Source organism: Notothenia rossii, assembly GCF_949606895.1.
Source record: "Notothenia rossii genome assembly, chromosome: 2".
NCBI classification, from domain to species: Eukaryota; Metazoa; Chordata; class Actinopteri; order Perciformes; family Nototheniidae; genus Notothenia; species Notothenia rossii.
Window position 1 is genome coordinate 66,692,517 of NC_136904.1, and position 27,977 is coordinate 66,720,493.

The 27,977-nt window shown below is 40.6% G+C and overlaps 1 protein-coding gene across 3 annotated transcripts in view; it reads right to left on the minus strand.

Annotated features, from left to right (window-relative positions):
* spegb (striated muscle enriched protein kinase b) overlaps window positions 1-27,977 on the minus strand; it is a 46,885-nt gene that overhangs the window by 11,091 nt on the left and 7,817 nt on the right. Inside the window, exons 2-31 of one of the 3 annotated variants that reach the window (XM_079666310.1) lie at window positions 22,053-22,136; window positions 21,493-21,559; window positions 19,840-21,329; window positions 19,528-19,671; window positions 19,234-19,416; window positions 18,316-18,482; window positions 18,015-18,103; window positions 16,242-16,417; window positions 15,861-16,121; window positions 14,784-14,942; window positions 14,416-14,605; window positions 14,067-14,296; window positions 13,502-13,621; window positions 13,294-13,398; window positions 12,558-12,764; window positions 12,338-12,461; window positions 10,765-10,937; window positions 9,255-9,367; window positions 9,001-9,169; window positions 8,756-8,852; window positions 8,229-8,429; window positions 8,060-8,117; window positions 7,862-7,939; window positions 7,579-7,751; window positions 7,472-7,498; window positions 7,184-7,336; window positions 6,656-6,698; window positions 6,450-6,518; window positions 3,656-6,338; window positions 3,390-3,533 (exon numbers count right to left, since the gene is read on the minus strand). In XM_079666310.1, coding sequence (XP_079522436.1) covers window positions 3,390-3,533; window positions 3,656-6,338; window positions 6,450-6,518; window positions 6,656-6,698; window positions 7,184-7,336; window positions 7,472-7,498; window positions 7,579-7,751; window positions 7,862-7,939; window positions 8,060-8,117; window positions 8,229-8,429; window positions 8,756-8,852; window positions 9,001-9,169; window positions 9,255-9,367; window positions 10,765-10,937; window positions 12,338-12,461; window positions 12,558-12,764; window positions 13,294-13,398; window positions 13,502-13,621; window positions 14,067-14,296; window positions 14,416-14,605; window positions 14,784-14,942; window positions 15,861-16,121; window positions 16,242-16,417; window positions 18,015-18,103; window positions 18,316-18,482; window positions 19,234-19,416; window positions 19,528-19,671; window positions 19,840-21,329; window positions 21,493-21,559; window positions 22,053-22,136 — 7,977 coding nt within the window. Of the gene's footprint in view, window positions 1-3,389; window positions 3,540-3,655; window positions 6,339-6,449; window positions 6,519-6,655; window positions 6,699-7,183; window positions 7,337-7,471; window positions 7,499-7,578; window positions 7,752-7,861; window positions 7,940-8,059; window positions 8,118-8,228; window positions 8,430-8,755; window positions 8,853-9,000; window positions 9,170-9,254; window positions 9,368-10,764; window positions 10,938-12,337; window positions 12,462-12,557; window positions 12,765-13,293; window positions 13,399-13,501; window positions 13,622-14,066; window positions 14,297-14,415; window positions 14,606-14,783; window positions 14,943-15,860; window positions 16,122-16,241; window positions 16,418-18,014; window positions 18,104-18,315; window positions 18,483-19,233; window positions 19,417-19,527; window positions 19,672-19,839; window positions 21,330-21,492; window positions 21,560-22,052; window positions 22,137-27,977 lie in introns of all 3 variants that reach the window. The other 2 variants (XM_079666309.1, XM_079666311.1) reach the window with 2 other exon arrangements.

A 27,977-nucleotide genomic window follows, 5' to 3' on the forward strand; every position in this document is an offset into this window, starting at 1 on the left:
TATGCTTAAACTTGCTTGAAAATTACAATTAAAAAAGTGAATGCAGGATTTGATATGTTTTACGAGACATAAGGGCAGGAATTCAGAGGGAAAGGAGCAATTTTGAGCTCTGCTCTTAAAAACGGCTTTTTTTTAAGGTCATACGTCAAACGCGTCATATTACATCACACAGGGGACACATCTCCGCTCTCTGACCGCGGGTATAGTAGAGTTGCGTTGAGTCGAGCGGTTGTGTTTTAAGGAGCTGGTATTTTTCGTTAGTTTTACATTGTATTTCACCATTTGTAATCATGGTGCAGTATTGTGTTTGTGCAGGTTGCACAAATACCAGCCTGTCACGACATCGGGTCCACAGTAAAAAGGACCGGAGCTAGCGTTCGTTCCTGGGTGCGTTGTGCATCCACCTCCCTGCAGCACATACTCTCCACAGCTTTATCAGTAAACCGTATTACTTCTCTCTCTCCCCCCCCCCCCCCTTCGCTGCTCTCTCTCTCTCCCCTCCGGTACACGGTACCGTAAGACGTAGTGTGGAGTTGCATTAGGTAACGCTTTGGTGGCTGTACTGCTCCAGCCGTCTCCTTTGTGTTTGTTTGTTTCCCCCTGTCTGTGTTGTTTGTGTGTGCGTGGTGGCTGTCACTCCCGGCTCCCGGCTCAACCTCCACTCACCTGCTGCAATCAGCTGTGCACCCTCCCCGACTACACACCTGCTTTCCATCAAGCCATTTACAACGACATATCAACGGAGGCTCCACAACCTTTCTCCGCCAGATCGTCAAGTATCAGCCGTATCTCGCGTCTCTCCTCCGGTACACATCACCGTAGTGTGGAGTTGCATTAGGTAACGCGAGATACGGCTGATACTTGCGCATTAGTTTCTGTTATGGATCAGTATCAACAGTCCTGCCAGTAACGTTACTATATTATCAATGCTGCTTTAGTTATAGCCTGATATATGATAGCCAACTTTACAATGTTGTGATGTGACGTTAGCTAACATTCTGTAGCTAATGCCGGTCACTCACCAAGATAGCTGCCCAGTTCTCCACTGGTTCTCCTCACACCACAGCTCAATTTCTCTCCGATGGCCGTTATTTCTTCTAATCCTTGGCTGCTCCTGGTCTCTTGGACGTCTAGCAGGTTCATAATTATAAGGTTGTGGTCCGTCATATGCATTCGAATATTCATGTTCAACTTCTTCTGTGTCGAAACTAGCATTGGGATCCATGTTTATTAATACGTTACACCTGCCGCTCTCCCCCTTGTGTCCCCCGTGTTACGTCACACGCGGGAGGTCACGTGCCAAGGCTTTTTTATGCGGAAGTGAACATTTCTTACAAAAACGACGCCAGATGTTACTGTAGTTTATATTTCTGTATATTTTTTTGAAAATCTAGTGTATTCATAATTTTCCTACACATTTATTCACAGGTGTCTTTAACCTGGAAGTTGCTCTTTAAATATTATGTCCATACTGTTTTCTTTATAAGCACATTTAAAAACTATGATTGACTGTACACAGTGAAGGTTAATACAAAAACAAACACTATAAACACTGTGCAACTTCTGGCATAAGATCAGCTGGTAAACTTTGTTTTATTTCCTTTCTACAACTTATCCCTATTCATTTTTGCTACTGCAATGAAGAACTCCACTTTTATGACATACAAAGGCATCACATGTGTTATGGTTTGGCAGGCCATTTAAGATACAGTGTTTTAGTAGGGGATTATGTGGCCGGCTATTTGTGGACCAAGAGCAGTCACTTCCTGAAGTGCTGGTTGCCTGGACATCTCACGGTGATGACAAGAGCGACTGGGTTTGTATTCTTTCTGCTAAGCTCCCTATATTCAACAGACAGATACAAGGATGGTCTTTTGTTATCTAGTTCTCAATGAGATAGAGAAAACCGCACCTCCCAAAATGTCTAACTATTACTTGCTAACAGGCTTGGTATTTCGTCATTTTAGGGGCAAGACCATTTGGCCTTTGGTGTCACCATTTTGTTTAGGGCACAAAGGCCACATGCGAGGGCACACAGGCCATTGAGGGAAACATTAGGATTTGGAGCTTACAAATAAATAACTTACATTTTCTGAAAAACACACGAATGACATGGAAAACAAATCACTTTTTTTATATCAATAATGTCAAACATTATAATCATATAGGCCTATGCCTCCTGAGTATTACAAATTATAAAATGAAATACTCTACTTTGAATAATGTGTGTTTGGTATGTTTTCCATCTACTACTTCTCCCATTCACAAATCCGAAATCAAATAAAAAAATCTAAAATTCTATTAATATGTAACAAATATATTCAATTTCAGATCAGAAGAAACAGCCTTCAAGGGTCAAACTCTGCACATACTGTACATCATTCAGCAGTGCATAGTGAAGCTCCAAAATTCAACTGCATGAACAAGCAATACTTTGAAATGCAAAAGCCTGTGTGTGTGTGTGTGTGTGTGTGTGTGTGTGTGTGTGTACGAGTCTCTTTAATAAATTGTTCAACTTGAGCGTCAAATTTGCGTGGCGCGTTCTCGTGGTAGCCAATCAGCAGTGAGGATCTCAGCCACTGACGTTGAATCAGAAAACAAAAACATCAGCCGTTAGCTGTTAGCACACAGAGCTCCTGTGAGCTCCTCATATCTGTTCAGAAACTGGACAAAAGTTAAACATGTACAAACCACAGACTGTCTGTATCATGGTGAATATTCTCACTGCTTTATTTATTTATTGGATTATTTCTGTCTTTAGGACGTTGTTGTGAGTTTGGACGGAGCAGCTACAGGTTTAGCCTGATCGATCCGATCTCCATTCAGAAAACATGCATTTGAAAAGGTTTTTTGCCTGCCGTCTTGTCTGCAAACTTGTCAAAGCATTAATTCATGGTTTTTACTGATCATCATCAGTATTTTGTTACTTCGGCATCATTTTGAAACGTGTATTACAATTAAATCACTGTAAAATATGTTAATGTTGTTGTAGTTGATTTCTACCAAAGTATTTACATGGATATAAGCCCCGACCCCTCTCCAGCGAGTCTTGTTTGAATGACAGGAGTAAACACAGTTGACAGCTGCGATGAAACTCCAGCGATTAGAGCAATGCGAATATTCACCGGTGGGAACGCAGCATAATGCAGTTCAGAGACCAGACCACTGCTCTGACGCTTTTAAAGCAACTTCGAGATGTTAACCGTGTGAGGGGCACAAAGGCCAAGGTGGCCGTAGGACGTACAATTATTTGTGGGGCATAACGGCCAGACCGAGGGGCAACGACGGCCATGGCCGTCATGGCCGCCGTGAAATTTCTACCCTGCTTGCTACCAAACCCTTGACCAGAGCAATCACAATATATTTATACACACTCTTGTGAAACTTACCGGAAGCCAGTTTGGAGTACTGGCGCGAACGTAGGGAACTATTTTCTCTGGAAATTGCTGTTGGTATGTCAGGCTGTGATACCGTCTTGTCACGCCTTCCTCTGGTCAGGCCCCAACGATCCCATCGTGATCTACGCTCACCCTCTGCAGCTGAGCGAAAAGAACACAACATATAGAAATCGTCATGTATTTAAGAACGTGCAATTGATAATACTCTAGTTAAACAAATACATTTCCGAATAAAGATGTATTAGCTTGCTTCATACCCTTTGTTTCTGACTTCAGGCTGGCCATAGAGTCTAGAGACTCTGAAGATGCTCCATTACTGGCCTGAGCTGCCAGCTGGTTCTGAGGAACACTGGCAACTTTCGGAGCTCGGCTTTCTGATGTTGCACGACGAAGCATGGAAAAAATGGGCGTCCTCTTGGGGTCCTTGTCCTCTGATGCTCTCCTTTCCTCTGAGAAGCTTCGAATTCTTGTGGAAATCCCAGCCACCGTCGATTCAATCTTTCTGCGCATTGCCAGGACCGGTGATTCATTAGGTTTCTTGAGCTCCTTATCACCTTGTTCCGACAACACATTACCTTCACTATCTTTGTGGGCCATCTCCACTTCCTTCTTTTCCTGTGACCCCCTTCTGCCGATAGTCCAAGAAAGCCTACGTCTTGAAGAATCTTCTTCTTTGGTTGCTTCCTCCTTGCGTTCAGCTGACGGCGCTCTCTTCAGGCGCATAGAGAGCCTTTTCATAAAGCCTTGGTCCTTTTGAGCTTCACGAAGGTCCTGGACTGACTTACACTTCTCCTCAAGTCTCCTCGGTGCTAATTCCAAAGGTGCACCAATCGGCCCAGGTCTATATATCTCTTCGCCGGACTCTGCGGAGTCCGATGACATCGCTTGTGATTTGTCCTCATGCTTTGACCGTGACAGAAACTTTAGACTTCTTGACAGGGAAGACTCCCTTTTTTTGAAGCGGGCCTCAAAGACCTCTTCAGAGGATATGTCCTTAAAGTCAACTCCTGCTGGGGTCTCTTGTTGGGATGATGAATGTGTGGTAGTCCTTGGTGGAGTGGGTTCTTTTGTCATCATTTCTGGTGACGCTACCCTGGAGAATACAGCAGGGTGCTCTGTGGTTGATATGATGGCTAGCTTTGGTTGACCAGGTAAAGCAGAGGACATGCCGGCTGGTGAATATGTGGGCACATTTGATACTGAGGGTGACATAATGGCTGGAACCACAACAGGTGTAGAGGGGCTTAAAGGTTGGTCATTTAAAGGCTGAACTGCAGGGACCATGATGGTCTGCATAATGCTTGCATATGCTGAAGTCCTTCCATTTGGAAGAGTTACTACAGGAACAGAGGATCTAACATAAGTAGGCAGAACCATTGCTGATGGATGGGAATATTCCTGTGTTGGTCTCACTATAACTGAGCTTGTGGTTATGATCATATCAGAAGATTGAGCAGGCATATTTTTTTCTTCAACATTTCCTTTTACAGTGCCGACAATTATTTCTTCTTCTTTCATCATCTCTTCTTTTTCTTCTTGCACATCTTCTCTCACTACTTCTTCTTCCATTTTCTCTTCTAGTGTAGAGGTTTGAACCACAACAGGTGGTGTAGCAATTATCTGGCCGGTGTACTCTGATTCAATCATTGTTTCTTCTGATATGCTCATGTCCTTCTCTGAGAAACCACTAGTGCTCGATCTCTCATCAAAATTACTATCTGTGGTCATCCCTTCCATCTTTTCATTCATGTTGTCATCAGGCTTTATCTCCTTCTCCATGAAAGATTCTTCGCTTTCCGCTTTGATTGGAATTTCCTGCACAACAGAGTCTGGTGTTGGCGGCTTTGGCGAAGGATCCCTGGGAGTCACTGGACGGGAGTCTAGCTTGATTTGCTCAGTGAGAGATGACATAGATATAGCCTCCTTAAGCCTTCTCTCTTCCACCTGTGCCAAGGGAATCTCCAAGGGAGCTCCCAACCGGCGGTGTAGAGCTATGGGTTCTGAATCACCCTGACTGAAAGAAGCAGTTTTGCGCAAGATTTTTGGTTTTAGATCATCCTCCATTGCAGAATCGCTGGATGATGCTCTAATTAGCGGGGGTGGGCCCAAACGTGCAGTACGAGAGTAGCGATCTGAAGATCCTAATGTTTCCAACAGAGGTCCTCTTAGTCCACTCATCTTTTTGTCTACAGAGCCTCCACGAAGCAGCCGCTGTCTCATCATCTCCAGTTTAAGAGCATAGTCTTCTTGACTCATATTGGCAGTTCCTGGACTGGTGCTCCTCCTTGGTAGCTCCATAGAGACGGCTTTCTTGAGAACTCTCCTTCCATCCTCTTGGATTCCTTCTCCAGTTCCTTCCTCAGGTGTGATTTTTAGCAGCAATGCACTGTCGGCAGAGCCTCCACGTCTTAGCTCTCCTCTTCGTCGTCCACCTTCTGGTTTGTCTGGTTTGTCAGAGTCCATACTCGAACCCCTGCGTAGGGGTTTTCTAGTCACCTGTGACTTTTGAGGCAATTCAGCGGGTGATTCTTCATCTGAGGAACCTTTATCATTGTCTTTTGGTGACCTTTTACGCAGGCGACCTTTACCTGTTATTTCAACCCCTTCTTTATCCATTTCCTTAGTGTCACACTCCATTGCTTCCTGGCCTTGAACAGGAGACCCAGACAACTTACTCGTACCATCCTGCTTCCCTGTGTCTTGCTCATTTGTTTGGATGTCATTCAGCGACATCCTTGATCCAGAAAATTCCATGTTAAGAGGCATTGGAATAAGTGGCAGTTCATCAATGTCTTCATTAGAATCTGAAGATGAAGATGGCATAGGTGAAGTTTCTTTGAGGTTCCTGGGGACTGCAATGGAGATATGGCTGGAGGAATCATTCAGCAGCTCAGGTATGGACCTCATGACCATTTTTGATTTATAGCTGATGAGTGAACGCTGTATGAGAGGAAGTAAGAAAACATTCAAAGATGTGACCATTGAATGATACTAGGCATTCAAGGTATAATGCAATATAGAAATATCCTATAAGCAACAAACATCTCTCACCTGCCATTTTCTCCGAGATACAAACTTCCTCAGGGCCTCTGTACTTATGGCCTTCCCCTTGCTAAGTATCTGTAAAAACAAAAGACAATTCACGTGATTTAAAAAAGTAGAAATGGGGCCTTTCAGTATAGTCAATAAGTAGTTACTGGAGAAAGAGTTAAGTATGGTTAACGCTGAATAGTGAAGTACCACTGGTCTTGTCTTACCTTGAACCAGGGGTGTCTGAGACATCCTTGAGTATCAGGTCTCCTGAAAGAAAATGATGACAGATTTCAGTCATCAACTTTATGCAAATTTGTTTTTGCTATCTTGAATGAATATCACCAATGGATTAATATGTGAAAGTTGCAGATAATAATGGACTATATGAATGCTAAATGTTCTTAATAAGGATCTCATATAGAGATAAATCATTAATATAACCATTTATTAGGATTCAATCCATAAGAAACAAGATGTGGTGAAAGCTGTGACATCTTCCAGAGCTGGTAAAACTGATTTAAAAGAAAGTATTAATTATAACATACGTTTTTAAATTCAGAGTAAAAGAACTAAAATAATTTAAAAAACAAAAAAATAAAACCTGTGTATATTAGATTAAACTTCAAAAATATTGTTATTTAAATGGTTTTCTTTATAATGTCCCGAATGACACTTTTGAATGTATAGATATATTTTACACAATCATTTTACAAGAACAGATCTTGACATAGAGACCCAGTAATGTGACTCACAGCCTGTCTGCTACCAGCAGCTTTATGATGAAGCCTTTAGCCTCTCGGCAAAGGTCAGCAAACATGCTCTCCTCGAAAGCCACGTTATAGTTCCTGATGTTCAGCACGGAGCTGCGATCATTCTCTCCAGCAAATGGAGAAACTCCTGTCAGACTGAAAGCAGAAAAAAATGCTTGCATTTAATAACAAGCCCACGGGTAGTCCTGAACAGGCCGAAAACTGACATTGATAATTATCATTCTGTAATACATTTAATAATGAATGCATAATAAGAACAATTTTACTCACGACAGGTATGCAATTACTCCAATTGACCTAGGAAAATAAAAATAAAATTAGAAAAAGGCAATGTGTTAAGATAAAACAAGCAAAATGTTGAAGTAAAGCTATCCTACCAGATGTCTGTTGCTTTTGACACAGGCGTCTGACTGACAATTTCTGGCGCAACAAATTCTGGCGTGCCATATTTGCAGTATTGAGCCTCGTCGGGTGTGACCTGCAGTGCGTTGCCAAAGTCACAAATTCGGATCTGATCGCTTTGGGAGTCTGCCATGAGGATGTTATCAGGCTGATGAAAGAATAAAACAAGGATTTCATAACATTTTCTCAAATATTAAGGGCTCCAGTGCACTTAACATATAAAGTTAGACAGGACGACAAAGGACAGTGAGGATGTACCTTAATGTCCAGGTGTATAATGTTCTGATGATGAAGGTAATCCATGCCCTCGAGCATTTGTCTTATACATGAGCGTACCTGGTGGATACAAAATGAAAACTTAGCTTTATAGCAGTATATTAGATAATTCAATGATGTACATTTGGTCATGACATTGATATTGAAATATTTAGTATAGGATTGCTATGCAGGACTTACATCAGACTCCATTACAATAGATTTCCTTGTGAATCTGTCAAGAATCTCCTCATGGCATCTTCATATATTTATTAAGGTATTTCTTACTGTGACTTTAGAAGAAGCGCTTTATATATTTTTGTATTTACTCTCCAAGGCTAATCGTGCACAAAGCTTGAAATAAGGATACAGTTCAGTGATGATAATGACTGCATTCTTGTTCTCAAAGGCGTCCTGAAAGTAAAGGACTCTCTCGTGGTCCAGCTTGGAAAGCAGGTTCATCTCTCTCCGAGCAGACTCCTTCTTCTTGGCCCGTGTGGAGATAAACTTTGCAGCATACTCCATCTTGCCAACCTTCTGGGTCACGCGTTTCACGTAGGAAAAGGCACCTCTGGAGAAAAGAAAAAGAAACAAATTAACTTAAATGTGTTCAAAATAGCTAGATGAAGGGATTGAAAGGGCCCTATCATGCTAATTTTCAGGTTCGTGTTTGTAATTTGTGTCTGTGATGTGACGTGTTTCAATGCTTTTATGTGTGTTGGAGAGGGAACTTTGGGATTTTTCGCATTTGCAGACCATTTTAAAGGCACAGAAACGTATACAACACACTACAGGAAGGGAAAACCCTTTCCAGCATTCTATTAAGATGGTTCCAATAGAGACAGTGGTTCTCTTGCATTATATTTAATCAAAAATACGGGATTTAAAATGCCTTACCTTCCAATTTCCTTGTGAATGTCATAGTTATCTGTCAGTCTGCGCATTTTCCTTCGAATCGTCTCCTCGTCATCCTTTGGCTCCTGTTTACGTGTAGCTGCAATAATAAGCACGTTTTCATTAAACAAAGGGACTTCCAAAGAATCACAAGATAGAATGGTCATGTTTGTTCCATTTCTACGCTTGTTAGCCATGCAGTCAAGATTGTTCGATTTTTGTATGGCTCGGATAGATTGACCTCTCACCTTCATGTATTGTGAGTTCGGCCTTACAGGACACAGATCCCGCCAAGTTCCTGGCGGTGCAGGTGTAAACCCCGGAGTCTTCAGGGCGAGCGTTCAGGACCACCAGGGAACACTCATTATCATCGTACACAAATGTGTAATGACAACTCTCCGACAGCAGGATATCATTCTGGAAGCAAAAAACGGTACATATTGATTTGATCTTGAAAGATTTATACTCTGCTGTAAACACTATTAAACTTAAGGATGAAAACCTTGAGCCAGAGGATGTCAGGAACGGGTTTGCCCTCCACAACCACAGCAAAGCGCGGAGTCTCCCCGGCACAAACCTCCAAGTCCTCCATGATTGTTTCAAATGTTGGTGGAGCTGTGGATACATTGCAATACCAAGTTAGATTTAGCTCTATTTATTTATAGAAATAGATAGATTTGTGCCCCTGTATTCAAATCAGTTGGATGTCGCATGGATTCATGTCAAAAACGTCTGTTTGTCATTTTGGGTTTTTGGTTGATTCTAAACAAACAAAGTCTTGGCTTTCAGAAGTTGTATTGCTTGTAGAGAAAGGGAAGACATCTTCATCGGTCACCATTAGCTCCCAGTCTGATCAAATTTGGATATTAAATATAGCGTTGAATCTTGTAAAGGGACTACAACAAGCAAACGGAGAAACTTAACAGCAGCGGCATTACAACAGGTGGTGTGTGCTGTGTTGAATTGAGTTAGCCTAATTGATATGTCCGCTCGATGGATGCTTACTGTTGAACATTATGAGAGGCACTGCCTGCTTACAAGCTTTGTTATAGACTCAGAAAGATTTCAAAATCATAGCTAATCCGGTGGGCAAGGGGTAAAGTCCCCTCATGATATCAAGCCTGGAGCCCTCTTTTAAAATAAAGTTGGCCAAAGAACTGTCAGCAAACAGTCATCGTGATACGTGCAATATTTTTCAATATCATTGGAAAGCTTTAAAATCTCATCTATTCAACAGTGTATGCAACTCAAAATGCTTTTCAGGGTCAGTGTGAGTGATTGTGATTGAGCAGGTCATAGACAGTGGGGCAAAAAAGTATTTAGTCAGCCACCAATTGTGCAAGTTCTCCCACTTAAAAAGATGAGAGGCCTGTAATTTTCATCCTAGGTATACCTCAACTATGAGAGACAAAATGAGAAAAAAAAAATCCAGAAAATCACATTGTCTGATTTTTAAAGAATTTATTTGCAAATGATGGTGGAAAATAAGTATTTGGTCAATAACAAAAGTTAATCTCAATACTTTGTTATATACCCTTTGTTGGCAATGACAGAGGTCAAACGTTTTCTGTAAGTCTTCACAAGGTTTTCACACACTGTTGCTGGTATTTTGGCCCATTCCTCCATGCAGATCTCCTCTAGAGCAGTGATGTTTTGGGGCTGTCGATGGAGAACACAGACTTTCAACTCCCTCCAAAGATTTTTCTATGGGGTTGAGATCTGGAGACTGGCTAGGCCACTCCAGGACCTTGAAATGGTTCTTACGAAGCCACTCCTTTGTTGCCCGGGCGGTGTGTTTGGGATCATTGTCATGCTGAAAGACTAAATTCTTTAAAAATCAGACAATGTGATTTTCTGGATTTTTTTTTTCTCATTTTGTCTCTCATAGTTGAGGTATACCTAGGATGAAAATTACAGGCCTCTCTAATCTTTTTAAATGGGAGAACTTGCACAATTGGTGGCTGACTAAATACTTTTTTGCCCCACTGTATATGAATCAGTGTCCCACCCACCTGCCAGCTCCACGTTGAAGGTGCAGCTCTCACTGCCGAAGTCGTTGGAGGCCACGAACATCATCTCTCCGATGTCAGCACTCTTCACTTTAAGCAGCTTCAGCGTTTGCTGGTCATCATCTGGCATGGTCATCTCGTACAGGCCTGGCTTGCTGGAGAGGACCGCTCCCCTCCTGTGGAGAAGGGTTTACAAGTTACATTTAATCATGTCATAGATAGGAGAGCAGTGAGTGAACAGTGGGCAGGTGTAAGGGGTCTTGGTTGAGTGCAAGTCAGGACACAATAATAGACTTCAGTGCTCTGGAATCTTTGATATTTATAATCAAACAGCTGCCTGTATGCACTGTCATACTGTATTTATATTGTCAGTCATACTCCCAGACTATCCTTTCACACACTCAGCCCACAAGTTGGAAGCCTTTCTACCAGATACCACCTGACTTGGTTTAACAAACTCATCATGTGATAACCACATGGATGTAACTATGAATACTTAATTCAACAAATGGTTTGAGATTATTACGTTCCCTATTTAAAGGTGGGGTAGGAAAGTTTGAGAAACCGGCCCGGCTAAATAACTGGATGGCCTACCTGCCTGTCAGCTTTCCATCTGTGCACAAACTTATCTCGTGCCCTCATTGGTCATGTGCGCATTCGTGTGTGTTGGAGGAGGGGCTCTGTAAGGAAGTTGCAGATTTATTCCGTTTGTGTATTTTCAAATTCTAGTGCACTCCAGCTGGTTTCTCCAAAATTACCTACCCCACCTTTAATATGTAATAAAAAATACATTTCTTTACTAGTTCTTTAAAGTCATTTTTATTTTGATTGCTTTTTTAATAAATGTTTTCAATTGGTAAATAAATAAATAAAAAAGTCCTGAACACAAAACTGAAATCAGTGCAACAGGCAGTACTGAACACTGACCTTTATTAAAAGTTTAAAAATATAACATAATGTTTTATTCTTTAATCTTTTGACTGAAAGGAAATTCTAGGAGTATCAACTTTGTAATCAGTAACATTTTGTTTACTATTTCAATTGTATATTTTTACTCAGTCATGACGATATATGCTATTTTATATGTGTCCACATTATCAATACTGTCACTTGGATTGTCTATGTTGTAGTTTTATTATGTTTTTAACACTGTCATTCATGTTTAGTTGATCTGTGAAAACTGTAAAGCTCCCTGAGACAAATGTATTCTTTGTTATATTGGGCTATATAAATAAAGCCACATCATTTAATTTTGATAGATTACAATAACATGTATTTCCTAATTGAATGACATAACGCCATAACATATAACTATGTTAGCCCCAAACTCTGTGGAAAACGACAAATACAACAGCATTCCAGTGTTTGTATACACCTGTGGGTATACCAGTTGAAGCGTTTTACAATTTGTATTTGATTTGTAATGTTCAAATCACATTTTAAATAAAACAATGCATGCATATAAATATATAAATTATTTATGGTGGAAAGAAATATCACAGGAAAATTACATGAATGTACAATAAATGTAAAATAATATATAATAGTAGAAACTTGACAAAAGAGACACTGATACCTCTTCCAGAGGACGGCAGCGTTGACATGATTGAGGGTCACAGTGATGGCGACGGACTGATTTTCCATCACATACACAATGTCTGGCTTATCAATGATCACTGGAGCCTCCTGGAGGTAGGGGCCTAGAAGAGAACCAAAGTGTACAAACATATATTTAAAAAACGGTTTGAGCGCACTGATGAATGGATGGGTTCTCAAAAAGAAATGAATGAGTGTACCTCGGTCCAGGAGCTGCACTGAGTCGGTGCTGGGGGAGGGTTTGCTGAAGGCTTTGCAGGTGATGGTCAGGATCCTGAAGGCATAGCGCACCCCTTTGGAGAGGGTGCTGATGATGTAGGTGGTCTCCTTCAGGCCAGAAGCTATGATGGTCCACTGGATGGAGCCCAGGGCTTGCTGTTGGATGGCATACATCAGGGAGATGGGATCTGTAGAGAAAAACAGGGAGTTTGTCTTCTGAACCTTACCGAATGTTACAGCTTTCACAATGTCTATGTTTATATGCTTAACAACAGACTCTGTGACCTTCCAGTGTACTTTCCCTCACATATACTGGAGATGTGTGCATGTTTGAAGGCTAAGAAAAAGTATCTTATAAAATAACTACAAATGTACGGGCTCCAGTGTGGTTTGCAGACGTCCAAAGTAAGAGAGATTAACTGACCGTCTTCCTAGTATCTGGGCCCCTGTTATCAAGCTTCAAATAGAATGATCAAGATGTGCAATTTCTTTTGGTTTTTTGAATAAACTGAAACGGAAAACGTTTGCAAAATGCAACAACACAGTGTTCACAACTACTCTTGTTCAATCCAACAACAACAAAACAATTGCGTGACCTAAACTCCAAAGGAAGCTTAAAACAAAATATCAAAAAATATATATTTATCATTTAAAATAAATTAGAATTGACACATTTGATCTGGTAAACAAATACATTCGATCATCTTTCTTGCGTACCGATGGAAGGGTCCAGCCTCCTTGGTTTCTTCCAGCTTAATGTGATGGTTTTCCCGGTGATGGACTCGATCACTGGAGTGCCATCCGGAGGGTCAGGGAGTATATCTGGAGATGATGACAGTGGAATTAGAAGATTAGAAATGTTTCTGATCCGCCTTTGTCCGAAACAAATCTGCTTGTTCAAGTTGTTGGTTTATATGAGAATCACCTGTAACATAGAGATGAGCGTAGCAGGTGGCCTTGCCGACTTTGTTAGAGATGACACTCTTGTAGACTCCGCCGTGGGCGTGGCACACGGAGCGGATGACCAGGCTGTGGACGTCACGAACTACAGGAGGGAAAGGAATTTATACGAAGTTGGGTATACTGGCCAGTTAGCATCTTTATCATCGTTTTTATATACAGGGTTTTGTATTCGAATTTCAAATATATGTCATTCATTATAAATTCAATACAGTACATTTTCTATTTATTCTTATTGATCCCAAAATTATTTGTCTAAATTATGGTTAGTATAAGTCTGAATATTATACAGTTCATATACTGACATAAACCTTTATATTTGTAATATAATGTTATCAATGTGTTAGCTAAAATGGTTAAAGTTATAGTTTATTTTCATTCTTGCCGAAAACATTCTTGTAATAATAAGAAAGCTAAATATTAGGCATCTGAAAGAAATGACCCAGAGTGCATTTGCTTTGTGAAGGCTTATGTACCCATTACAGGCCTGAGCATTGGCTGAATGTTAACCATGTTTTTAAATCCCTTACACTGTGTCATCTTTCTGTCCTCGGTGCTCTCAATCCGTTTGCCGTTGTGAAACCAGACGATGGTGGGGTACGGCAAACCAGCCACTTTACATTTCAGCACCGCCTCCTTCCCCTCGATCACGTCCAGGTCGTAAAGCGGTTTGATGAAGTCCGGCATCGTGAAACGCTCCACCTCATTCTCTGGGACCTCGGGCTCCTCCGGGATCGATGGCATCTTCTCCAGTTTAGCCCTAAAGGGAAGAGAGGATGAAATATCCCTGTATGTCTCTTACGGCATAAAATAACATTTATAGACAAGTCAATGGAATACACAAGAGCTATGGCTCAGTATCCAAAGAATAACTCTTACATCTGTGAGGAGATAGCGGGCCGCGGTTCTTGTATGTAAAGTTCGGCTGAGCTCTCTGCCTCTCCGTGGTTGTTACGGGCTATGACGGTGTAAAAACCCTCATCCTCATTGGTCACATGAGAAATGAACAGAGAGTGGCGACCGCCTTCCCGAAGAATTCTAACGTCTTCACTTTCTGTCAGCGGATGGTCTAAAAAGAAGATAAGAGTCTGTATTAATACATCCCTTTAGATAGAAAGTGTGTTACAAATCACAAAATCAACAGAGGCAGAGATAATAAAGAAAAGGGTTAGAACAGGTAAAAGGCTGGGTTCAGATGATATGTGATACAGCTACAGTAGATGCATAACTTATGAAGTGCATCGTACCAAAGTGGCTCCAGATGACCTTAGGGGGCGGCGTCCCGCTGACTTTGCAGTCAAATCGAGCGTTACGCCCCTCGATCACTTCCAGAATGTCCAGCTTACGGGTGAAGAGAGGCTCAATCGAAGGGATGACTTTGAGTTTGCCACATGAAGTCACTTCCTCTGGAGAGTAGTAATGTCAATTCAGAAGAAGCAAAAGAGACAAACTAAAGTTAAATCAGGTGGTAAGAAAGCAAGGCTGTGAGTTATGCAATTACATCATTTTTGTTCATAAAACTTCAATATAATGGAGAAATAACTACACACTTTATAAGTATCATGTATGCCTATAACCCTATTTAATCATTTTTAACAATTAACAAATTAAAAAAACCATTCAAGTCAGTTTCTATTCTAGAGATACATATAATTGGTTGAATGAGCTAATGAAAGTCAAAATAGGTTGGTGCAGGAATGAGTCCTAAAACCTGTAAATCAGTTGACAATTTACACCATTCGTTTCCCTTAAAGTCAATGGTTTTTTTAACGCATTTGAGGTTTGATGCGTAAATAACATCAATAACACAAGCTTGAGAGATTTTTCACGTTTTGTGCTACGACATCAAATATGCCAATAAACACAAAAGTAAACGTCATCACGCAGAACATTAGCTTCCTTTAGCTAAGCAGTAGTGATGTAAAGTCAGGCAACCATGATGTGGTTAGTAAATAGCCTAACGTTAGCTTTTTAATGCTGACAATTGCATTAATGCATATAAAACATAAAAGTGGTTTTAATGTGTGGACATTATCCTGCTGAACAAGACGTGTAAAAATCATAAACGAGTGTTTGCCACAGAGCTAATATTATGCAGCATTCTAAAATCCAATGGAAAAACCCCATTGGCTTTTGCAGAGGGGCTCCTTGCGATGCAAAAATCCGGGTCTGCTTACGATAATGCGTCATTACTGTTATACTTAGTTATGAATTTAGTTTGAGTAATCGGTTAATAAAATCTTACTAAACTTTGATTTGAATTGTTGATGAGAAATCGTCTTTTTCTCATTAGAGATATTGTGACATTTATTCCTGACACCTACCTTTAGCGGTGCTGAGTTTGCACATGTATGTGCCGCTGTCGTCCTCGTGTACGGAGTTGAGCAGCAGCCGGCACTTTCTTCCATCAAAGTGCATTTTACAGTTGAGCAATGCGGGCTGGATCAGTTTCCCGTCGGAGAGCCAGTCCACGTCAGTGTCCTTGGGTCCGATGACATGACACTCGAACAGAACCGTCTCCCCGGCTTTGGCAGTGATGTCTCTGACCGGGCGGATGACAGCCAAGCCTGGCTCAACTGGTGGAGCTGGGAGCAAATACAGGACATTTTCTAAAGAGTGCTGTTTAGTGATACCTGAATTGTGTCACTGGTCATGATTGTTTTGTACGTTCTGAATAATTCCTGGACTTTTAAAAAGAAGCGTACCTTTTACCTCGAGCCTTCCTTCACACTGCTTCGTCCCATACTCATTAATGATCTTACAGGTGTAAATCCCAGAGTCCGATTTCACAGCCGACTTGATGGTCATCTCGAAATTGCCGTCTTCTGTGTCTCGTACAATGTGGCGTGGGCCTGTTTTTACTGTGACTCTGTCCCTCAGCCTACAAAAGAGTAGAAATAGGGGAACAATGGCTGCTTTGTTTTAAAACAAGAGATGAATCACGCATAAACCACTCAGAGCTTTTTTTAAACTTAATTTATATAATGAAAGATGACCAAGCACATGCTTATTTAACAACATGCTCTCTTCTGGCTGGTATGAAGGGGGTGGGGGTGGGGGTGGGGGTGGGATACATTATCCTGCCAACAATATGCTTAGCAGGTTCTTTTTTTGCTATTGTCTCTCGAGGGTCATGACTAACTCCAATGACAGAACCTGCCTGTGAAGTCCAGCCTATTCTTGTCTGCTATATTAAAGCTACAATTGAAAAGATCTCTGCTTCTTCTCTAGTGATAGAGCAGTGCACTTTTTGGGATCTCACTTCCCAGAAATTGGCGATAGTAATTTTACCTGGGACTGTCGCCACACACAAACCTGCTTAGTAATATTGCTAATGCTTTCTTCCTTTGGCCGTAGGCTTTATCAACATTGGGCTTCCTAATCCAGCAATAGATGGTGATTCAACAGACATTTATTCAAATTAACATTGTGTAAGCATCTCCTCATATCACTTGTATGATGTCTGAATGACCTAAAATGTGTGAGCCCAGTTTGTCAGCTTGTCTCTCCTACGAATGCTGCTACTTTCCATATTTAATTCATTCCATTAGTGAGAACAATTCAATATTAAATACTTATATTATAGGCATTATAAATACCTTTTTTCTCCCCGAAAATTCAATTGTCAGTGTGGGAAGCACTGTTTGTCAGACCCAGTGTATTCCCTGTTAATGATAAGGCAACAGGGGACAACTTCTCAGCAAAATGGAGAAAGGTAGCAAGCTGTGCCCAATAGATAATCAAGACTGATGAATCATGATCATTTTCATTCAACACTAAAGACTGTCCACTAGTGAATATTTACAGCAGCAGAATGGTGTATGTGAGATTACCTTAAAATCAACAACAACACCTATAAGAATGAGAGAGCATGCCACCTGTTTAAGGGTGGCTTATTGATGTGTTTTGAATTGTTTCTTAACAACTACAGAGCTTTATGGCACAGAGGAATAAGATATGTGAGGCTTGGGTCTCTTCATTGGATTTGTTGACAATAATACAAATATAGAAGTAATGCCGGATGCTGCCCTATATAGCGGCAGCATTAAAGTACCACTGGCTGAATGAACACATAAGGAAGCGTCCTACAAACACTAAAGGACAGCCATTGTAAGGAAGTGCAATCCCCCTTGTTTCTTTTTTGGATGCCCTAAGCATGGCATGTGCAGTCTAGATAGTTGTCTAGGAGCTTATTAGTTTAACAAGACATTTGTGTTTCTGTGCACTGTGCAGAATGGAGAAAGTGTGTTGTTATTCTTCCCTTTTTCCTATTAGGACTCTCTCTGTCAGCCTTGAGAGTGCGCGGCAATAAACATGAATCTTCCACTTCCTTTATAACTGATGCATTAAAGCAGCATGCCCGAGAACAAACTATGCACTCCAGCAGGCTTGCTCGGGGTTTATGACACAGAGGAAGTCTTTTCTGTTTCCCATGCAAGCAATGTGATGAAGTAGTTGGATGAAGGAGGGGCACCTACCAATAGAGCATGGGTTTGGGTTGTCCAATCATTCGGACAGACATGGTGACTTCCTGTCCTTCAATGACAGCTTGATCACTCATCGTTACCTGTTGGGCATGTAATACAAGTTAGAAGGTGAAAGATGCTTTCTACCTGAATATTTGATGAAATTTGAGTGTCAAATTTCCTCCCTTGATATGTTGCACCATACCATCAAAATACAGTTGAGTAAATATACTTATATAAAATATAAAAGTAATAAGCTAAAAGGTAAGGGCAATTTGAATATTGAATCAGAGTGAGCTCTGTGCAGTCTCACCAGGAATGCAGGGGGTTTCCTGAATCGTGTGTCAATAGTTTTCCTGAGCTCCGGCCCTCCAAAATCCATGCCTTCCTCCAGGGGACTGAGATACTCCTCATCTGATGTGATAGGGCTGCTGATATCCCGAGGCAAGCCCAGGTTGCCCCTTGGCTCCTGTGCAGACTCTGTAAAAGCAACAACATTATTATCATGGTGTAGTGTTTTTCTTATCCATCGGCTTTTTTCAGTTAAACTTTATTTTTGGTGACTGTGAGCCCGGCGTAATGGAAAAACAGTTCAATGACTTTATCCATTAAAGAAAGCAAAGTGGTCTTTAAAATGTAATTACAGTCTGAGCTGTCAAATGTGATCTCCAAACAATAGTGGATTCACAGTGGGTGCAGCCAGCAAGCTTCAGTGGGCAATTTATAGGTTCAGTTTTGCCTCTGAGTTGCTATGGTAACTATAAGTGAGGTTGTTCAGCTGGAATATATGGCACAGGCATTTTGCTCAGTGAGATAATGACGAGGGAGCAGGAGAGAAATCATCTGAAACACAATGCATTGTCAGGAAGATACCATCAACATGTTTTGTTAAGATCAAGAATTCAAAATTATTATAAGTTTTTTTTTTTAATATGTAGGATATTTTAAAATGTCCTTATGGGGGGGGGGGAGGGGGGAAGTGTTTGATTCCATTTTGGCTGTAATACAAATGATCAGTTTATGATAACAACTGATTTCATCTAAGTGGCGTGGGCAGACATCAGTGTTGATAATAAAACAATAAAAAACATGTTATTATTTTAGTTACATGAAAATGATCATTTTGACAAACCAAGCAAATAATAAACACTTTATTTAATAAAATTAAACCACCTTATAACAGTACTGTGTATAGGGACCTAAGTCTCCTCTGATATCCCAGTCAACGTACCTGCTTTGATTAGAAGGACGGCGCTGCTGGTCGCTCTGCCTGTCTGATTAACAGCAGTCACACAGTACTTCCCACCATCACTCATTTGAGCTGATTTGATGAGCAGAGTATGTCTTTCCCCCTCCACTTTCACCATGTAATTTGCAATGCCGGCGATTTCCGTATTCTCTTTCGTCCAGGTAACTTCAGAGAGAACAGAGAACAGAAATAAAGCTATTTGTGTACTGATTGCCTAAATGAAAAAAAAAATCTATGAGGTTATTTTTAATTGTTTAAACACGAACGCAACAGTACCTTCAGGAATTGGGGTGCCAGCAATTATGCATCTTAATAGCACATCTGCACCAGCAGATGCTACAGTGTCCTGCAGGGGAAACTCAAATACGGGGGCCTCCATTGGGTCTTCTTCAGCAGACACGTAAGAATCATCTGAAGAGTCTGTTAAATAAAGACAAGCCAGGAGTCATTTCATTTCCTGTGATCAAATAAGAGGAAATTCCCCTCTGGTAAGGAATGAGTTATTGGTTGGTTAAACATGAAAAGCAAGCACACTGGATCTTCACACTACAACAGACAGCCAAATGAAAGAAGCTCAACAAATCTGACCTAACTCTGGAGACAAGGGTCGAGTGCGACGGTTCTTCCCTTTGGTCTTCGTCTGTCGTCCCTCTTTGCCACTAGCAGTGATCTGCTGAGGCTCACTTGTCTTCACAGGAACATCCACATCCATCTTTTCATCTTCAACAATAATGGCGGGGATTCGCATCTTTATGGCAGTTTTAGCTGGATCCATTTCCATTCTGTTCTCCGTTGGAGTAACTGGGGACATCCTCGGGGGTTTCAAAGGACGTTGAGGAGAGAGCTCTTCCACAATGTCGACTCTTTTTTCCACCAGTGGGCTTTCAGGTCTGTTTTCAATTCTTCTCAATGCGACCTCAATTGGCGTCTTTCTCCCTGAAGTCTCATCTTTTTGAGACCCGAGAGATTCTTGGAAGAGCGGGGATTCTTGCAATCGAGACACTCTTTGTACGAGTGGACTAGGTGGCCTTCGTTCAACCTTGCGAAATGGCGACTCTGCCCTTTGTTGATGATATAATGATGGTGACGATGATCTCTGAACTATTTCCGTTACTGGACTGACTCTACTTAATTCTCTGACTGATCGTTGTCCTGGTAAGTCAGATAACTGCATGGACTCTGGGGTGCCTGCAACTTCTCCAAATCTACTGATGGTTACAGAAGTTGAACCTGTTCTTGCTATCTTTTGTTGTTGCTGAATTGGTTGAGAACTGTGTTCCTTCTCTTTCTGTTCCTTTGCCCACTGGGCACGCTCCCTTTCTTGGAGCTTCTGAAGGACTTGTGGTGGAATAGGTTCGATTTTCCTGAACGGCTGGCGCTGTTTGCTCTTTAGGGTGAGCTGCTCAGTTGAGAACGACTTCTTCATATGAGGTCTACCCACTAGTTTCTTAATGCGCTGGAGCTCCTCAGTGAACTTGTTCTCAATGTCTTGAACTTTTTGGGTGATGCGAGGTTTGTCCTCGAGGGAAGCAGCTCTCTGTCGAAACATAGATCTCCGCTCAGCGGCATCCTCTTTCAAAGCCTCCCTCAGATCTTCCCTTGAACTTTCTCTAGAGATACCCAATCGACTTCCCCCATCATCTGAATCTACAGATCCCGCGCGATTGAAGCCTGCCCAGGATCCTGCAGAGATCGAACCCTCTGGAATATCAAGGCTTCTTCTCCGTTCTTCTAAACCACGGACCTTCTCAAAAACCTTTGAGCTCGCCCTCGTAAGCTTTGGGGACGGTCTGAGATTGAACTCTTTCCTGGAGTACTCGCTCAGTGGAGTCTGAGATCGTGACTCATGGGGGTTACTCTGAGACAGAGATCTTGGTTGCTTGACTTTTTCTTCAAACTCCCCGGGAACTGTGTCTTGGTAATCAGTTGGCAAAACAGCTTTCTTCCGCAAGTTGATAGGTGTAGTTGAACCAGAGCGACTTGGCATTGGAGAGGTGGAGGGACGTTTGATGAGTCTTGGCGATGGGGGTGGGAGGGCTTGTGGGGGAGATTCTCTTGAAAAATTCTCTGATTGGCTCCTGAAATAGAGGATTTGAAGCAAAATCTGTTTGAATCGGTAGTTTGTTACTTGTTCACAATCTGCTGAGTATTGTATTTTAGTATGGAGTTTTAGTCCAATTATACAATCAGCACATTGACGTCGTTGAGGAAACGACTATTTTATTTGCATGTCTTTCTTGCCTGGTTGCGTTAGAGTGATCCTCATGTCCATGTGTTCTACTGTCATCTTCTGCACATGTGTCCATCACTGCATTTCATGTAAAGAGGAAACATTAAAGCAATCAGGTTCTTGCATAAAGTACAAAACAAGGCACATTTTTTCAGCCAAAGCACGATTTAACTGACTGTACATTACTAACCCAGCACCAAATGCAGACAGACAAACCTAGTATGGTAAACACATTTAGCAGCCAAAAAGCCAGTATTTCCATAATAAGGCAAAAAAGGAGAGCGAATTAATTAAATGAAAGAAATGCATACAAATACCATTACAGGTAAATGTGAATAATATAACTTCTAACATCTTTATCATAAACACTTAATAGAGTGATAATAGGTCACTGTTTGCAGCCCACAGGTGGCCAGGTAACCCTAACCCTAATCCCTAACCCCCTTACATCTCAGGATTCTCATTAATGACTATAAATGTTGAACTATTGTAGCATTAATGGTCATCAATAAAACAGAAAGTAAATCCACAAATCTAAAGTATTAATTGCATCTTAAAACATGGTGTATACCTTTATGCATAGCCTGGTCCTCAACATCCCAACTATCTTCTTTGGTCTCGTATTGGTCACCTTCATCCTCTGTTGTTTCAGAATCTGAAAAATATAGAAAATAATCATAAGAAATCTATTCTCCCAAGATTATATTTTGACTGGAGAAAGGTTTGACGATGACTATTAGTTGAGAATTATAATGCAAGTGCTTGAATACAAGTGTAAAGAGAATCCCTCATTGTATAAAAACATTTACAAAATGAATTCTTTTTTTTTCGTCACTAGTGGAAACCCAGGAGTCCATATCTGCAGAAAGGGAGCAAGCATGCTGTTACCATGGGAACCAATATACTACATTATCCTTCTCACTTTACTCTTTATTAGTGTTTGGAGAAAGGAAATTGAAAAATCCCACAGCATATTCATGTTGAAGGTGATGTTTCAATCCAGCAATGTCTTTATAACACAATCAGCTATGAAAAAAACCCACTTACATTTTCTGTTGCATTGGACCTCATCTATACTTGAATATGTTATTGGACTTAAAACGTTGTTTCCCGCAGGGTCTCATTATCACAGCTAAGCTAAATGTACTCAGTTTGTTGCAGCTGAATAGTTGCTGAGTCTTTATTATTCATAATTTTCTCATCAGCATCTGCCAGTTAAATTGAAGGAAGGGAATATAATACTGCACATAGAAGCAACACCATAAAGAGACAATCCTTATTTACATTTCATCCCCTAAACATTGATAAAAATTGAGTGAAAATGCAGTCATTGGTAGAACTTAAAATAGAAAAGCCTTATTGAGTCATCGGCATCCCAGCAGCTCTCATGAGGTATTTGCTCGGTAGGTGGACTTATTTATAAAAACAGCAGCTATGAGTTGTTCCCTTGCAGTAAGAGAATACATACTGTTGGCCATATAAACACGGTATTGTATAACCAAAACGATACATTCGCAAATAAGTGTTTTCAACACAATTGTTTTCCCAGAATTACCCAAAATATCTACAAAGCTTTATTCATGGGCATCAGCAGATTTGATCCAAGAATATCGAATATCTATTACAGTAACCAGTTCTATATCAGAAAAGTCATAAAATGTCTAATGACGAAACAGCGATTCTAATAGCAAGCCATTTGTTAGTTTGATTATAAAAATAGGATGTGAAAACCAAAAGTGGTCCAGTCAGTTAGCAAGGCAAAGTGTCTGTCTTCACTCTGCCTTAAATAAGAACGAAGATATTGCTACTTATACTATGTGCACTAATTTTAGCCATGCTGGTGTTGCTTGAGGGATGTCCCACCAATTGAGTCCAAACTGAAAAGAAAAAAAGAATACATGGAATCATTCAGGATGTGTCTTACTTTGGGGTTCCATGAGGTTTCATTAAAGAGCCAGGTCAAGTCTCCACACATCAAATGAAATATCTTAACAACAACAAGGTGGATGGCATTATATTTGATACAGACATTAATTGTTCCCAGACCATGTATTCTAATGACTTAAGTGTAGCAATAAAATAAACAAAAACATCAATGGACCCGAAACGGCAAAGAAGGTAGCACAAACTGATGTAGACAAAGAGGTTTCAAAATAATGAACATTTGTCATCGCAAATTATTATGAAAGAAAATGCATCACACACATAATGTTTTTGTGAGGCACTGAATACAATGCAAAACCTTTAGCAACGGCAGAAATTTGATTGACTAACAACCATGTTCCTTACACAAATCCTAGTATCTTCCTTTGGGATTCTGGTGTTCACATTGTCTGAGAAGCAGTGCACAATTAACTTTCTTAACATATTAGAGAGACTCTTTTCAATAATAGTAAAATGTGTTTATTAATTTTAAATTACTGAACAGAAAATGTTTTTGAGTAGTAAGCAAGTTCCAGAAGAAGAGACATCATCACACAGCTCAATTAGCTATTGGCTTGACAGGTGTATGACGGCAGCACATGGGGTATTAGTGCATACATCCCACAATAATCCCAGGGAAGTATGGTTCATAAAACGTTCATTGGAATCCCTGCAGAAAGCCACATAGCTCAAGTGAAATCCCCCAAAAGGAGCTTTATACTTTGTTGAGTACCACGTCAATGTCTTAGTTTTGCTCTCTTTGTTGTTGTGACTTTTTATGAAGAGGAAAACAATGATGATTCTTGATTCTATTTTCAATTCTGCTTAATTTAAGAAAATGTTTCCAGTTTAGGATAATTGTAATAGTTTTATAACTGGCATTTGTTTGAAGTAAGTTCAAGGCTGTAGCATTGTGCTTAGCTTGGTGATTTCTAATTCTATTTTCTTCTGGCCAAGGTGATTATATTCCACCGTAACATTGGTATCTTTTTTTGTGTTTTGATTAAAGCTGTACAGAGAAGCTTCATTTCCTATTAACATTGTCATTGTATCTGATATTGTCAGTTGACAAAACATTGAGCGGCCAGTTCAGCAGTTTAAGCAAACTAGATGCTGCGTATCATAGTGCTCTGAGATTTGTCACTAACTGTAAAGCACTTACTCATCACTGTACATTGTATACCAAGGCAGGTTTACCATCACTCACTGTACGGAGGCTCAGTCACTGGTACACTTTTATCTATAAAGCTATGTTGGGCAAACTCCCGTATTATATCTGTTCATTGATAAAGCAGAAAGTTGCAAGCAGCTATTGTCTGCGATCACAGGATATAGTCTTGTTAGATGTGCCAAGAGTAAGGACTGTCTTAGGTAAGACAGCTTTTATGTGCGCAGCTCCACTTGCTTGGAACAGTCTACAGGCAAAATTGAAATTGAGCATTTTTATTTCTTTGAATGTATTTAAGGCATGTCTAAATGAAATGCTTTCTGACACTCTGGGTATTTGTAAATGTTGAATATGTAAATATGATATCCTCTGTTGTTTGTATGTTGTTTTTATGTTTCATGTGGAACTAAATGATGCAGGTCTCCCTTGTAAATGAGATCGATGATCTCAAGGGACTAATCTGTCTAAATAAAGGTTTGAAATGAAATGAAATGAAGCAGTAATGCTAATAAAATGGTCCACATTCCACAAAATATTTGACTGTATTGTTGTTCTACGTATAGTAAATGGTTGAATCAGTTGATAATAAACAGTAAGATGATCGACAAAGACAACATTAAATAGCACTTGCCTGATCTTTTCTTTGGTCTGGATTTGTTTTCATGGTCACTGTTGGTATGTCCTCAAAAGGTATTTTTTGTCTCGGCTTACATTCGGCAGCAGGGTATTCCCCGAGATACGCTGGGGGTTCCGAGCCATTACTACACGCCTAAATCAGGACGTTTTCTATCAAAACGCCAGCTACTAATATCTGACTCGTAGGAAACAGCTCCAACTTGTTATATACTGTAACGTGCAAGTAAAAGCTTCTCAATCAAATGCAAAGGAAAATGGAAAAAGGCACTTTGGTCCATTATATAACAAGTTGCACCTCAGAGTGGCAGCACTTCTTCAAAAATAATCCGTTTCTGAATAGAACGGAGCATAGATCTCCATCCGCAGGTGGAAATGTCTGTTGAATGCATATCATCCACTCTGAGGGAGCCCCCCCTGTCCACACAATAGCCAGCGACAGTGTAAGCATCTTCCCCCGCTGTGTTCCACCCCACAGGCAGTGCACACCGATAGGCAGAAAAGCCAGTGGGAGTGATCCAGCCCTCTAGAGATCACTGCTCTACAGCATTGGTTGACATTTTTCATTTTTCCCTTCCTCCCCATGTGTCTGTGTCTTATTTTTCAACTGGTCTAACGAGCCGATGTTGTGTTGTCGGCAAGAGAAAGGGGGGAAATCGCTGCAACAGCTAAAGGGACCTCCTCGCTGCTCTCTGCATCACTCAAACACTGTTAGCTCTCACAGCAAATGTGTGAGCTGGCTGCTTAGACACAAAGCAATCATATGTCCAAAGGACGGGATGGATTTAATTGCTCTACTCACTGCGCTACACAAAAAGATAATAGATACATTCTGTTTGATACATTTGATGTAATACATTTTCAATGTTCTAACATGCTACAGTTTGAATGACTCAATATCTAAGGATTCTTTCTCCTGAGAAAAGGAAAAGGCATTACTGCTTACACATATTATCACCGTACCGAATATAAGCCGGTACACTATATACATACGCTTGGAAATGGCCTTTCAATTCACTTAGCAGCACACTGTGCTCATGACAAAATGTCAAAGCTAGCATGCTGACTGTTTTATCAAACACTGTACCTAGGTACATTCACATGTTTTTAATAAACCTAAAGATCTTTGTAAAACATAATGGTACATTAATAATAACTCACAGTAAATAAGTGAGGGTTACAGCCACAAAATGTTGTGTTATCACTTTTATAATTTCAAATACAGGCTTAATTCTATAAGTTCGATCTTATCTTAATTACATTATTTGTGATTATGTTATGAAGGACTATGGAGGACTATGGAGAGGGCTGTTCCTCCTCAACCCCGGTCCTCAAAGAACTCCACTGGCTCCCCGTCTCACACCGCATTCACTACAAACTCCTGGTCCTCACCTATAAAGCCCTCCACCATCTGGCCCCCCCCCCTACCTCACTGACCTCCTCATCCTCTACCAACCACACCGGTCCCTCAGATCCACCTCAGCCGGTTTGCTTTCAATCCCCAAGGCCAAACTCCGGAGCTTCGGGGAAAGAGCCTTCTCTGTGGCAGCCCCGCAGCTCTGGAACTCCCTCCCCCAAGACCTCCGTGAGTCTGATTCCCTCACCCTGTTCCAGTCCCGTCTGAAAACCCACGTCTTCAACTCTGCTTATCCTTAAACCCGCCCCTCCCCCCTCTGAACCAACATCCTCCTGACTGCTTTTCTGTTTTTTTGTTTGTTTTTGTTCTTGTTTTGTTTGTCGACCTTACTCGTAATGTAAAGCGTCTTTGGGGCTAGAAAAGCGCTATATAAATCCCATTTATTATTATTATTATATGTGAATACATTATTTGACCCAACTGAAGATGTCATGATCCTCAGTCTTGTTACAAAAATGTGTTTTAGCAGGGGGGAGTTTGAGAAAGGCTATGTGTTGAAATGTATGCATCCATACATGTAAACTAATATCAGTTTGTCTAAGTAATGTGTTATATTTAAGTGATTTTTCACGATATGTGTTAACAAATGGATATAGAGGCTGACAGCCTTATGTCTTATGGTTACTGTTACATAATGATTCTATAATGCTTATAATTGCACCTTTAATGTGAAAATGTGCATAACTGCTGTTTGACTTCAGTAAATCTATGATAAGAAAAGTCACGAAGCAGCTGTAGTAGTAAGTAACTTCAATATTCAGAAAAGTAAATATTTTAATTTGTTTTTGTTTTAATGGGGTCCAGTCGGATCAATCATGCCTTTGGTTCCCAGTCAGAAAAGGCTGTCTGACGTCACGGTAACGAAGTGAAAATAAACTAAATGTAGTATACATTTAAATTGATATTGTTTTTTAACGGTGGCAAAATAAGTCTACGTTTCCCCTCTAAACTGGGAGCATGCCGACCGCCATCTACAGTAGGTAATACATTAACTATGGATAAGCACTCCAATAAAGTAAAACTAATTACAGTTGGTTATATTGGTTATTTCATTTTGATAAATGGGCAGTGAATTTATACTACATACGGAAACTGATTATAGGTTCTCAACAAAAAATGAGTAGCATTCAAAAAGGTAAAACACATTCCTTAAGCTCTTCTTATATAGCTGATTTTGCAAACCGAACTTTCTGCAATTTGCTGCAATGTTTAGCTAATGTTCACCCTTAAAGTGTACAATTGTTTTCAAAGTGGTTTCCCTAATCTAGTCATTAATTCAGATAGCTGTGATTATGACAAAAGAGCCTGCTACTAAACTCTAACAGACTCCATAATCACCTTCTTACACAATAAAC